Source organism: Cornus florida, unplaced genomic scaffold, assembly GCF_030987335.1.
Source record: "Cornus florida cultivar Cherokee Brave unplaced genomic scaffold, ASM3098733v1 CherokeeBrave_3.0.0_Hap2_Chr11, whole genome shotgun sequence".
In the NCBI taxonomy this organism is placed as follows: domain Eukaryota; kingdom Viridiplantae; phylum Streptophyta; class Magnoliopsida; order Cornales; family Cornaceae; genus Cornus; species Cornus florida.
The window spans coordinates 106,455,317-106,469,976 of NW_026775581.1; the positions used below are offsets into that span (position 1 = coordinate 106,455,317).

A 14,660-nucleotide genomic window follows, 5' to 3' on the forward strand; every position below is an offset into this window, starting at 1 on the left:
TTTTAAAAAATTCAAAAAGTAAGCTATGCCCCCCATTCTTTTCAAGAAAGTCCCAAGCCCACTTTTGTTCCAATAAAAATCTATCCACCTTCTACTGCTTGGAAGATGAGAAGTATTGCTCGGGTCAAACCCTAGAACGTAAAATACAATTCACCATATATATATATATTTGCAACAATGAGTGTATGTATATAAACCCACTGACAAGCTAGTTTGCATCAAAAGAATAAAAAAAATTAATAATAACTATATATATCTACTTACCAAAAATAAATAAACTAGTAAAAAAATAATAATAAATAAATTAACTAAAATCCGTTTATTAGGTGAAATTAAAACGTAAATACCGTTGCTTGAAGGTGCTTTCCAAACATTGAATAATCAACAATTTGAATCAGGCAGGAGCAAGAGGACGTCATATATTAATTTATGCAGCCATCATATACATCATATATATATATATATATACTCGATATGTATAACCTATCATCTTGTACGCAACCAGTACAAAGTATTCATACCAGTTCACACATTTTTTTATTAATTTTTTCCGGGCAAAATGTACCAGTAGTACACACATTGTACAGTCAGTGCGTATTATTAATTAAATGAGGAAACGAAACAGATGGTGTGTGAGGGTGTGATCACATAAAAAACAACAAAATAAGAACCATCAACCTGATTTTCTAAATAACAGACAGATACTATATAATAATTTAATTAAAAAGAAATATTTATATTGCATGCCTTGTACAAAGCATGATCCAAACCAGTACAGACATGTACAACCCAGCGAGCATTGTAGATCAAATGTGAACGGAACAAACAACAAAAGAAGAACCATATATCAATGCCTTTTTCCGTATGACGTACATATGAAAACTGGCTATATTAAAAGAAGAATTTAGAGAAGATACTCTAGAAAAAGGACAGAAGGTTCAATACAAACACTGTATAGCAGCCGTTTGACGATGAGTCAAGGATTATATTGTAAATTAATGATGGATGATAAGATTAGAATAATTTATTAAATCATATAATCAACTTTGTGGTCACGGCATGCAATCTGCCTCTCTAATTGAATGTAATCAGATGTGACAACGACACCAATAACAAAAATTTATTTGGTACATTCATGAAAAATATCGCTTATCAACATCGATTAATTAATCAAACCAAAAGCAATGGACAAGCAAGGACATGTATATATGCACGGCCTTGTGTTTCCATATGAGCCACATATATTCATATTAGATGCTATATATATATATACACACCAGAAGAGCTGGAGAACGGAGTAGAGGGTTGAGAAGGACATGCAGTGAATAATACAAGGTGGTTGATCGAGCAGCTCAGCATAAAAGTAAACAGAGGTATTGGAATTTTAGTTATGGGAGTGAGCGGGAGTAAGTTGAGCAAGATTATCGGGGTTGGTGGAGTGAAGCGGTTAAGAGGACCTCCATTGACACCGAAAGGTTACATACCTGTTGCAGTGGGGGTGGACAATGAAACGAAGCGATTTATGGTTCACACCACAGCTTTCTGTGATGCAGATTTCAGGGGGTTTCTGTTCAAGACAGCGGAGGAATATGGTTTCTGTCAAGAAGGCATTCTTAGGATTCCGTACGAATCCAAGGCTTTCGAGGAATATTGGAAGAACAAGGGGGCCAAGCAGAAGGTGCTGAGGGTTAGAGACCGATTCACCTAGGTACTAGGGTCCCAGTGCTTTGTTAATTAATTTGTGCAGGTAAAAAAATTCCATCACCAAATGTTTTTAATTAATTCCATCTTCATGGGTATAGTTATCTTTTTCATCTTTTGATTGAATTACTTCAGTAGTTCGTGTTTTTAGAGATTAGCATGCTGTAACCTTGAAGATGGCAATTATATGTACAATCATCAGAAAAAAAAAAAAAAAAAAAAAATTGTGTCATATTATTAGGGGACTATTGTGTGATTATAGTCCCAAAAACCTAATGAATGTTTACTAGCTTGATGGTCTAATTCTTAAGCCTAGCAAATTTGGACAAGTTGTTCAGGCGACAGATTAAGAAGATGCTTTATACACTTTAGAATGAAAAAAACTATGGTTTACCAAAAGACGAATAAAAGAAAAAATATAAAATTAATTCAATGCAAAATAATGTTTTCTCGTATTTTTTTTTTTTTTTTTTTAGGGGGGAAGTTATTGGAACTCAGGATGGTCAATGATAACAGAGTGTGTGTTGTGTGTGTCTTACTAGTTGTTTGGAGTCGTACTCTCTATCACAGTTCTCTTTTCTTTTTTTCTTTTTTTTCTTTTTTTAATGTATAAAATGTATTTTATTTCTTTAATATCATACCTTATTCTATTATATATATATATATCATACCTTATTCTGTTATATATATATATCATATTATATATATATATATATATATGAAAGGTATATAGTTGGATATTTGGACTTTTGATCTGATCTCCTCATATGTCTAATTGGTTAAAGGCAACCGAGACTAGATGGTTTGGTCCTCACCCACTACTTGTCATCAGGTCCATTTTAGATGTTGTCATTAGGTCCATTTTAGATGTGTTTTTCAATCAATCATCAACAGGTCGTTTGTAGGACCAGTACCATTCATAATTTCATTTGGATTAGAATGCCAAATATGTTATCTTTAATTTGATCTATATATATATCACGTTAGTGTGTGTGTGACTAGTGTAGAACGTACAGATGCTATGAATCTTACCATTTTGCCAAAACAGGAAAAACAAAAGGAGAATTGATTTGAGTTGTTTAAGTTTCTGGTTGCAGTTTGAAAAACTCTGGCAGCCCCATTTGCATATATGCAAGTCAATTATATAAGAATAGAAATGCTTTTTTGGGGAATTGCGCTTTTTGGACCAACCCTCTCATTGGTTTAAGATTTGGTGAAGGAAGAAGAACTAAAAGAAAAGGGAAGGAAATTTTATTCTTACATTTTCTTTCTCAAAAAGCGAGCTACGACAATCGACAGTTCTAATTTAGACACAAGTCTCTGTTGGCCTCATCTGATGATGAGGCCCACCAAAGCCCCCTTGTGTGTAGTCTGTTGTTGTCAATTAAAGAATTACCATAAAATGAAATAACCAAAAGAAAAACAAAAATCTAATTTGATGAATAATGTGGAATCCAGTGAAAAAGCAGTAAAATAAACCACTTGCTCTCTAGTGGTTTACATCTATATTCAATGTGACAAACATTTCCAGAGATGATATCTGACAGTTAAGAGGCCAGCTGCTTTGATTTGCTATTTACGCACTTATATGGCAATTTGTTTTACAAACAACCAACCCATATATACTTCAGTTTTTTTTTTTTTCTTTTCCTTACAAACTCAATTAATGAATCTGTTTGTAAGCACTGCTTGCAAAAGCATTGCAATTTGCCAAATAACTTGAAATAATCTTTGGACATATATATATATATATATATAATGATTATGTGAGAACGAAAGATAGTGATGTTGTAACAACGTACATGAAGTTTCAAATACGCCCAAAACTTGCCTCCTTTATATGTACGTTTGTTTACTCTTCTTGAAATCGTGAACCCCACATGCTTTTGAACTTCTCCAGTTGCTTCTTCCCTTTAGACATATTATCACTGCTCACATAAATATACCATCTTCCAGTTGGCAATTTGGAGTCTTTTGGTGTCAAACCTTGTGAGATGAAAAATCTTATTGCATGAATATAAAATATATAAAAATCTATTGGATTCATGGATTGTTGCAGATCAACTGGCCGATCTAAGCCAAATTATGAAAATAAATGTATCACTAACACAACTGAGTTGTTTGATGAACAATTTCCACACAAACTCTTAAAGATTTGGACCTACCGTTCATGTACATCCGTCCCTTACAACAATGAGTGGATTTTGGATAGGCTTTACTTATAATTTTCTATTTTTTGATCTCGGATTATGTATATATGTGTGTGTAATGATTTCTTATTCCCCAATGAGCATAAAATTTATCTAAAATAACAATCATATACAACTATCATTATCTTAACAATTCATCCTTATCTTTCTCTGTTGTTTTTTTTGGGGGGCCCAAAATTATAAGACTGATCGAGTTAGCTTTCATACACACTCCGAACAACCAAATTCAATTCATAATTTCTGAATAATCTCGAAACAGATTTGAGTTAGTTCATTGTGTATATATCACTTTATCATAAATAACAAAGAGGGAGAGACAGAGAAATCTGCAAATTGGCTAACTTCTGAAAAACACTCAGTTTCAATACTCTTCTACCCTCTTACACTGCGCAGCAACATTACATCAGAACATGCATATACAACTACATATAATTAAGCATGTCATATATATAGAGAGAGCACACACACACACACATATATATATAGGACGACTATCACTACAGTCAGTAACTATAGAGCTCAACAAGCTCGTCCATTGATTCCAAATGCGACCCACCATTCTCCAACATCCACAGAAAGTGATCGAACAGCACAACCTCGCATCCAACAGAGATCTTTCCATCAGAGCCGTCCGTTTTGTTGGCCAGCTCTTGAAACACAGGATGGTCAATCACTTCGGAGCTAACAAGATACCGCCTCTGAGCTTTTCCGACGTAAACGGGGTGGAGATTCCCATCTATGCTAGCACTTTCTCCACCCTCAGACCCGCCGTTTGTGGTGGCGATACATCTGCCGCTCTCTGTACGGTCAAGCTTTCTGAAAGAGGGCCACTTCTTCAATGCAGACTTGAGCTTTGTTAGCTTTCCATGTTTCCCCATTGTTATATATATATCTTGCTGATATATATATATATACTCGTATATAATATAGAGAGAATAATTTTAATAGAGAAAAAGGCAGGAATTGGAATGGAGAACGGGGAGGGTAGTGTGTTTGTATAAATAGGAGGTGAGGGAGAGGACTGAGGGATAAATGTGTAAATTCAAGTGGTTATCACAACTCATGTGTGGGGACCACGGAGGATGCTTTTAGGGTGGAAAATGAAAACCATCTGCGGCGATGTTTGGCTTTTGCTGGAATTTAATCATCGCTTCAGAAACAGTCGCTGTTTTTTTGTGTGATTGCAAACGGGATGGATGCACAAGATGCGTGCATTTGTTTTCCTGGTAATTATACCAATTTTTTCTTCGTACAATTAATTCAGATTTTCAAATGATAATTTGTTACTTGTTGTTCCATTTTAATAAACAAGTTAAATTATAGTTTATATTATACTTGCTTTTTTTTCTTGAAACACAAAAAAAAAAATGTACTTTATTTTTTAAACAAGCTGATTTTTTATTTTATTTATGTTTTTTTTTAAAAATCCTAACAAAGAAAATATATATATGTGTCCTAAGTCAACCAATCCTCCTCAATGGGTGTCACTTTCACATTCCGAGCGCACGAAGCACACTCCAGCTCTCAAGCTCTGCGCGCGCTTTCGCTTTCATTACCATTATTTGTAACTTAATTTTGTCGTTTTCGCACTTCCGTTCTTGAATTCGTTCTCACTCCCTTTCTTGCTTTATGCGACTTAATACCTGTCTCTGTAAGACTTGAACCTTTGCCAATACTACCTTTGGAATTAAAATAAGTTGAACTCAATTAATAATAAATTTGATTCTTCCTATTTAATAGTTCATTATAATTTTTTTATTAAAAAATTTATACTTATTTAATGACTATTTTTGTAATCTTATAAGATTTGATACCTATTTATTTAATGATGACAAAACATACATCAAAACTAATTAATTTTACTAATAAAAAAATATTATCAAGCTCTCCTTAGTACAGATTGCATAATTTATAATAGTACAGATTACATAATATCCTTTAACTATTTTCTCTTATAAGAAATTTCTTTAAATTAATATTTAGGCAGACCCTTAAACACTCTCTGTTTTTACAAAATCCCCCGCCCTTAAACTTTGTTGCCACAATAACGGTAATTGACCTACTACAGGTCACATGATCAAATTATTTTTTATAGGTTACCCTTAAAATTATTGGGCGTATATTTAATAGGTTAATCCTTTAAACTCCCAATCCCTCATCCCACATATTCGTTTGGCCAAACAGACCCTAACAAATTTCGTTTGAATGAACAACAATACAATTGCAGGCGTAAAAAATACATGATTCTTAATGGAGAATCTAAAAGGTATAATTGAAAATTTTCCTAATTAATATTGCATAATGGCTTGAATGAAATAATGAAATTAGACTGGAGCGATTGCTAAAATGCCACATTCTTATATAGATATTTTTTTTACCACTTCAAAATACAGTCTAGGCTAGATGGTATCCATCTATTACCACTAACTAAACTAGTTTATTGCTTTATTAAAATTTTAATTATTAGAAGAGACTCCACAAGTCTAACATTAAAGCAAAATAACATTCTAACTACTAAAAGAGATTTGACACTCACATTCACATTGGCACATAAAAAACGACAGTGCACCTACTATATTCATTTCATTTGAAATAATTTTATGGACCACACAAAACTAATAATGCATTGGAGGCCATGACTTTTCACATTTAATACCTTTTAAAAAATACATTATTCTTAATGGAGAATCTAAAAGGTATTATTGAAATTTTTCTTAATTAAAATTGCATAATGGCTTTAATGAAATTAGACTGGTGCTAAAATGTCACATTCTATATATATATATATATATATGTATATATTATTCCACTTAAAAATACAGTCTAGGCTAGATGATATCCATCTATTACCACTAACTAAACTATACTGTATTAAAATTTTAATTTTACTTTATTAAAATTTTAATTATTAGAAGAGCTCAGCAAATAAACCTGTATAAGCTGTTGGATTAAAAACAAGTTGTCTTAAGGTTTCACCTTCAAAAGGTTGAAGACACTAGCAGTCAAGGGCGAAGGATTCCGTGGGAGGGGAGTCGAACTTATAAGAAGAATTTCATAAGACTAATTTATGTCAAAAATAATTTACTATTCATATTCTTTTATATTTATTAAACTTTTATTACTTTAGTGGTGAACTATTTCGTTTCTTTTCTTTTAACCAGTTGATGTAGTGGTGGGTTTTTTTTTCTTTTTTCTTTTTAACACATTAGTGGTGTAATTTCCTTTCATGGAGTCCACCCCCACCAATTTTAAATTCTCCAGCATTTGAATCATTCCATGATAGGTGACTTTACCTTTATAATTTTTTATTTTATCATTAACTTTCAACATTTTATAGGAAGGCAAACTGAACATTGATAGATATAAAAATGAAAAGAAATTAAAAATTGAAAATTAATTTTTTTTTAGGAAATTAATATTAAAGTTTGATAGACTGTAAAACGAAGAGAAATATCATTCGGAGTATCTCACTGTGGTGTGATTCTTGAGATTCACTGCTCGTTTTTGTTAAACTCAAAATGATAGATCTGTAAATATATATATATATATATATATATATATATATATATCAAAACACAGGAAAACAAAAATGAAAGAGTAAAATTAATATATATTTTTTAAGAAATTAATATGGAAAATTGATATATTGAGAAATGGAGATAAACATCATACCTCAATCCAGTGCGATGTAGTGCTCATGTTTATTGATCTGAAATAAAAGGCAAAATAATCACAAAATCGATAGATCTAGAAACGAAAAATAAATGAAAGGGTAAAAATTGATATATATAATCTCATACCGGACTGCACTCAAAATCATAGATCCTAATGCCGAACTGTGCTCACAATTCTAAATTAGAAGAACAAAAATAAAAGATAACATAGAGATACAAATAGAGAATGGCCAAAAAAGTGTGAGAGCAAGGATAGAGAAAATCACCAAAAACAAGAAAATAAAAACTCAAAAAGTGGACCAAAATAAACGGAAGTTACGAAAAAGAAAAATAAAAAGTTAAAAATATTGGGACCAACCGACCAAAAGAGACGGTAAACGTGTTTGGTTAGAGGCCAATTGAATTTTTTTTCCTATTTTTTTGGACTTGAGTTGAATTAGATGAAAAACAGTGGAAAAGGCTGTAAATAGGAAACATTTTAACATTTTATTAGCTTTTATTGGGAAAAAATTAAATTTTGAGGAAAACCAATTTTCCAAAACATTTTAACTTTCCAAAAAGAATCTCTATTAAAATCTTTTTGTGCTTAATAATTTAAAGAATGCTATAATAGATCGTGATTCCCTTAACAATTGAACACTATACTAATATTTGATAATTCAATTCAACACTTAATTCTAAAACCCATTAAGTAGATATTTGTGTTTGATAAGATAATTTGAATATCACATAAAATAAATTTGTTATACTTAAAATGGAGAAAGATTTTAACTGATAGAAACTTATTATCAATTAACTTATTATCAATTAACTTATTATTTCAAGGACAAAGTCCTAATGTTTAAATTTTGTATATAAGTACGTTAAGTTTGAAAAAATGATAAAATAATCTATTTTGTTACAAATTTAAACAATTTTAAGATATAAAATTTCGAAAACATCCTTTTCTCTTCCCATAATCCTTCATATAAGGCGAAGAAGGAAAATAATGGGAACATTTTAGTTATTTCACATTTAATTATTTTTTATTTTTTTAATTCAGTTATAGAGAGACACTTTAGTTTTTTTAGCATTCAGATCCTTATTTGTTAATAAAAAAAAAAACTTGTAGAAATTTTTTTGAACGAATTGAGAATTATATTATATATGCATGCCACAAGGGATGTTTTCCTTGGTGACCTTATTTGAATGATAAATAAATAAGATGAAATATTAGATTTTAAATATTATTAATAATTTGATGGTCCAGCTTCCTTTCTTTTTGGTTTTTTCTTTTCCAATTTCTTTTTCTTTTTCTTTTTCTTTTTTCGTAAAATTGAGATCGATGTGAAAATTTACTATATATATATATATATATATATTGTAATAATTGGCCACAATCGTTTAAGATGCTTTTTAAAAAAATTATTGTTTGGTGGTCATAAAATGGGGATTTGATTGTAAATTTCAATTAAATTTTGTAAATTTCTTGTTAGTGGCTGGCTAACTTAGAAGTAGCAGGGAAAAGTCTCTTCAATCTTCAATTTTATGCTTTGGTTCCATCGGATCCCTAGTACAGTGAACTGCGTAAGGTACAGTGAATCCTTAGTACAGTGCTTTTTTCCTTCCTGTTTTTTTTAAAAAAAAAAATTGTAAAATTTTGTTACATATATGAAATATAAAAATATAAAATATGGTGAAATTAAATATATATATATATATGTTTTACAAATTTTAAATTGAGATTTAAGTTTAATCTTTTGAACTCATAAAGAGTATATGAGTCAAAATTTAAGCTGATATGCATGAATCAATTTTGAACAATTTTGAATTCGGATAAAAATAACTCAAAAACAGAGATGAAATATACAGTATATTCAAAATCATTAATATACCAACTTATGAAGATACAAACTTGTACATTTGAAAGTGAGAATGCAGGAAGAGAAGAGTAGCTATGGAAGAGAATCTTCAAATCTTGAGATATCAAGTAATTAAAGCTATGAAATTGTCTGTTTGCACAAACGTCTAACATGGATGGTGCAACCAATATATGTTATTAAATTAGGTCCCACCGTTCCACACGACTTCAACATATATGGGCCTAACTAAAGCAGTTTGGGATACTTTGTTATCTCTGGTTATTTTATATAGCATTATGGATTTGTAAATTGAGATGGTATGTAAACGACCAAAGATAACAAAGTATCTCAAAATATTAGGGGTTAAATTTAATGACAAATCTTAAATTTGGTTAAATATTATATTAAATTTTTTAAAATATTATATTAATTTTTTGACAACTCTTAAATTTGGTCAAATATTATAATAATAATTTTTTAAACATTTTTTTACTCACATACAAACGTTACTTTTCAGTAATGTCAGATTGCTTTTTGATCATAATACTATATGTGCACAATCTAACATCGCCTGTGTGTGAAAAAGGCAAGTGTTATATATAAATTCAACAGTTCATTTTCTATGAGATAACGCGTTTTAAAGTCGTAATGACCATGAACTTATTAAAACGGGACTCCACAATCACATCGCTTGACTGTGGAAGGGACAAGTATTATATGTAAATTTAACTGTGCCTTAATTCCACATCAATCCCACATGCCTCAAATTAAAAATTAAATAAAAAGAAGAGACAGACCAGAACATGGAGATTTCAGGAAAACAAAATGGTGCACTTTTAATTATCAATGTCCCAACACTTAATCAGTTCACAACTTCTTATAACCGAAAAAAAATAAAATAAAATAAAAATAAAAACACGATGCAAGAAAATTTTGAAAGAAAAAAATATGTAAATTCTGATAATAGGTCACAGTCAATAAGGGTTTTGATAGGAACATTAAAATTAAATGCATTGAACTTATGAACGCACTATAAAAGGATAAAATTTAAAATAACTTGTTTACTGATGATGATGATGAATGTTTCAAATTTTATTATCATTAAATTGAGTTGAGAAGTATGATTGTGTGGTGTGAAATTGTACGAGAATCTTGGAAATTTGCACTGAACATGAGGGGAGTTAAAAAATAAATTTGAAAACATATTGTAATAATTTAAAAAAATGATCAAGGAAATTTTGAAAAATAATATAACTTTTAATAGCATGTCACACTCAATAAGGGTTTTGGGGAAAATAAAATGTTGAATTCTCATTTAATATAACAAATAAAAATAGTAAAAAATGAAAAATTAGAATATGAGCGTGAAATATAGGAACATTAACAACTAAATGTAGTTTTTGAAATTGAAATTCAAGTTTAAATTTTTAAACTTGTAAAGAGTCTTAATCATACGCATATATATAATTCGAACAATTTTTAACTCAAATAGAAATTACTTAAAAAAAAAAGATAAAATATATTATATACCATGTCAATAAAATCAATATTCAATATATATATATACTTTAAAGAGAAAAGTCGTCTAACATTAAAGCAAGATGTCATTTTATTACTGAAAGAGATTTAACATTTATATTCACATTGGCACATGAAAAATGAAAGTGCACTTACTATATTCATTTCATTTGAAATAATTTTATGGACCACACAAAGCTAATAATGCATTGGAGACCATTGACTCTTCACATTTAATTATTTTTTGTTATTCAATTATAGAAGAATACTTTAGTCTTTTTAGCATTCAAATCCTTCTTTACTAAAAAAATAGATGTAGAGATTTTTCAAAACGCTTTGAGAATTATATTCTATATGAGTATCATATGACTATTTTTTTCCTGGTGACCTTATTTAAATAATAAATAAATAAATAAAATATTAGATTTTAAATATTAATTAAATTCAGCACATAAATTTTCAATAATAAATGCGCAGTTTTATCTAACAACAAATTTATTTTATTTTAAACTTTCACATTATCACAATTTTTAAAAACAAATAGACCAAAGAAAAGGAATATTGGTTAAAAACAAATTCACTTAAACATGTTAATCCATCTAATCTTACGCAATTAGATAGATAATGATTTCTTATAAATTTAATTCCATCCAAACATTAGAGTTCTTCTATTTTTATTTTTTATTTTTTTATTTATTTTTTTTCAAAGAGTTCTTCTACGACCTTCTTAAAAAAATTCCATTATTATTATTTTCTTCACGTTGCTGCACATTAACCAACGGTCTGGGCAGCGCACGACGGTTCTAGTTTTTTCGGGAGTCTTCTGGAGCTTTCCCCAATCGTCTTAAATCCCAGATTTTTCTCCCCCCTTTCTCAGCAATCAAACACTCCTCATCACAATCTCCATTACTTCTCGACTTGCATTTTCTCACTACGTTGCTCTCTTACTTTCTCCACACTAATCCAAATACATTTACAAGGTAAGAACTAGAGTCAGTCATTAGGGTTTCCAATTTGATTGTGTGTTGGTGTACGACAAGTTCATATCCGTAGATTTAATGTCATTCCAAGTTTCCTTTTCGTTCTCCTTTGTTTTCTCACCAAACAAACAGCAAATTGTTTGGATTTTTTCCTTTAATTTTGGGAATTCATAGACGAGAGCACATCGGAAACAATTGTCATTTGATTTACTGTTCTGATTATTCTTTGAAACATTTGAGCACAAATCGACAAAAGTTTTGTACCTCTAAAACAAAGAAAAAGTGCTTTTGCGAGAACACTAATAAAAACAGAGCAATGCTAATACGAAATTACTGTGTGTTATTGTGCAGATTCTGTGTGATCCAAACAAGATGAGCAGAGTTGCGGATTCGAATGTGTTCAATGGCGATTTGGCCTCTGCAGTGAGTCACCTCCTCAATTTCCCGGAAAGTGTGGGAAAATTCATGTTTCCTTCGCGGTCTGAGGACACCGATGACAACAAAGGGGTGGGGAGCATTCAAGTTGACATTCTTGACACTCCCAAGGAGTTTGTCTTCTACATGGATGTGCCTGGTTTATCCAAGTCTGACATTCAGGTAATTTATCATTTTTCTCAATTGTTAATGCTAAATCTATTTGCTTAGTTGAATTCATAGAGAAATGAACAATACACTTATGCATGATCATGTTTACAAATGCGGGTTCTTGTATAATCATTTATGCATGTGCATATATGGAACTATGCTTGTAAATATATACATTTGTGTATCCGCAATCTCAATGTGCGTATATGTATGTGTGTGTATTGTACCATATGTGTGTTTTTTAACTTATAAATAGTTGAGAGGAGGTTTGGTTGAGTTTGAATGTACACATTTTTCATGTTTGTGTTCTGTCATCATTGAATACTGAATGCATAAAATTTAGAAAGTTATTTTATTAATATAATGAGATAACTCTTAAGGTTTAAAAAGATACAGTGAAATTTCTGTATTTTTAATTGGAGGAAACTTAATTCAAAGTTTTTACTCCAATTCCAATTTCAAAGAGTCGATTCAAATGTGATATAAAGGAAAATAATTGATAGTTATTGATGATTTAACATAATGTGAGAGACTCGTTCGGATATGTCCTCGTGTGTAGTCAACCAAAAAGGAAAAAAAGCATTGTTATTTACGAAGTTCTTATGCAACATTTTACAAGCAACCAAACGTCTAACCAATCCTCCATCGTAAATTTGATTCACAACCCTTGTGATGTGGGCTTTGCTTAAATCTGGTGCTCGATGGCTAAAGGAGTTGTGTATCGTTGCAACGCAGGTGATGGTGGAGGAGAAGAACACTCTGGTGGTGCGAAGCAATGGGAAGAGGAAGCGGGAAGATGGTGAAGAAGAAGGATGCAAGTATATTAGGCTCGAGAGGAAGGGACCCCAAAAGTTGCTGAGGAAGTTCCGGTTGCCTGAGAATTGCAATGTGTCGGCAATCACAGCCAAATGTGAGAATGGGGTCTTGACCGTGGTTGTTGAGAAGCTGCCTCCACCACCCAAACCCAAGACTGTTGAGGTTGCCATAGCTTAGTGGAAGACATGTTGGAGTCCTCAGTTACTTGCTAGGATGATGTAGGTATTCTGTATCTATGAAGTCTATTCGTATTATCGCCCACCTTTTACTTTTTGGTATCAATGTTGTGCAAAACATTGCTTTTGGGTTCAATTGCTGTAGAAATTGACCTCTCTTTTGGGTATCAATATTGTGCTAAACATTGCTTCTGGGTATCAATGTTGTGCAAAACATTGTTTTTGGGTATCAAATTATCAATGTTGTGCATGGCATTGCTTTTGGGTTCAATTGCTGTATAAATTGACCTCTCTCTTTTGGGTATCAATGGTGTGCTAAATACTGCTTTTGGGTTCAATTGCTATAGAAATTGTGCATATGTGAGCAGTTTCTTGTAAAGACTGGTGCTGAATGTTCCGCTTGTAGATCCACTATAGAACTTGATAACTGTGGTGTTAATTGTAATTAACTTGACATAAACTAAATAAATTCAACTAATTTTAATTACAAAGCTGTATAATTAATTAACTTTAATTGAGTGTGTAATTAACCCTTTAGTTATACTTTATTAAACAAATTTATCATACTATTATTTATTTTCATCTTGTTCCCATTACTTTTTAATGAAGCACCATCTGTAAAGCACTTGACCCGCGGTTAGCTTCAATCCGATTCAAATCAATCTTTACATCTGAATCGTTCAAGTTCGATGATAACCTGATTCAAATCAATCTTTACATCTGAATCATTCAAGTTCCGATGATAACCCAACTTTTTAATTAGATTTACACAAAAATCCATTCAAGTTCGATGATATTATATCAATCTAATAATCTTCTAGATTTAAAGCACATCGCATGTTCACATAATATGTTTATATATGAACAATCACTTAGAAGTTAGAACCGCCGTCCAAACAGTCTTGAAAAATCATATCTAGTTCTACTCCTTGCCCTTTAAAAGCAAGCATATATTATCATCAAGCTCACACGTGTTTATATATATACAAGTCCGACATGTATACATTCTACACAATAATCATATATTTTGCAAGGTGATACAAAAAGTAATTTAATCATTAATTAAAGTCTTAAAAGACACAAGTAGCCAATATATATAAAATAAAGCTCCTAAAAAGAGTCCTGAAATTTTCTCCCACCGTAGCATGTTTTTCTATTT

At 30.9% G+C, this 14,660-nt stretch overlaps 3 protein-coding genes across 3 annotated transcripts; 2 read left to right on the forward strand and 1 right to left on the reverse strand.

The window, feature by feature from the left end:
- Window positions 1–1,390: 1,390 nt before the first annotated feature.
- On the forward strand, window positions 1,391–1,708 carry LOC132281786 (auxin-responsive protein SAUR40-like). Its single transcript, XM_059783453.1, has one exon. The coding sequence runs from the start codon at window positions 1,391–1,393 to the stop codon at window positions 1,706–1,708; it is 318 nt and encodes a 105-aa protein (XP_059639436.1).
- A 2,706-nt stretch (window positions 1,709–4,414) lies between these two features.
- Window positions 4,415–4,789, reverse strand: LOC132281787 (auxin-responsive protein SAUR78-like). Its single transcript, XM_059783454.1, has one exon. The coding sequence runs from the start codon at window positions 4,787–4,789 to the stop codon at window positions 4,415–4,417; it is 375 nt and encodes a 124-aa protein (XP_059639437.1).
- Window positions 4,790–11,688: 6,899 nt separating this feature from the next.
- On the forward strand, window positions 11,689–13,928 carry LOC132285210 (17.4 kDa class III heat shock protein). The gene is made up of 3 exons (XM_059787379.1): window positions 11,689–11,924; window positions 12,276–12,521; window positions 13,245–13,928. Exons 2-3 carry the CDS (start codon window positions 12,297–12,299, stop codon window positions 13,500–13,502), a joined length of 483 nt encoding a protein of 160 aa, XP_059643362.1. The 5' UTR covers window positions 11,689–11,924; window positions 12,276–12,296; the 3' UTR covers window positions 13,503–13,928.
- Window positions 13,929–14,660: the final 732 nt, after the last annotated feature.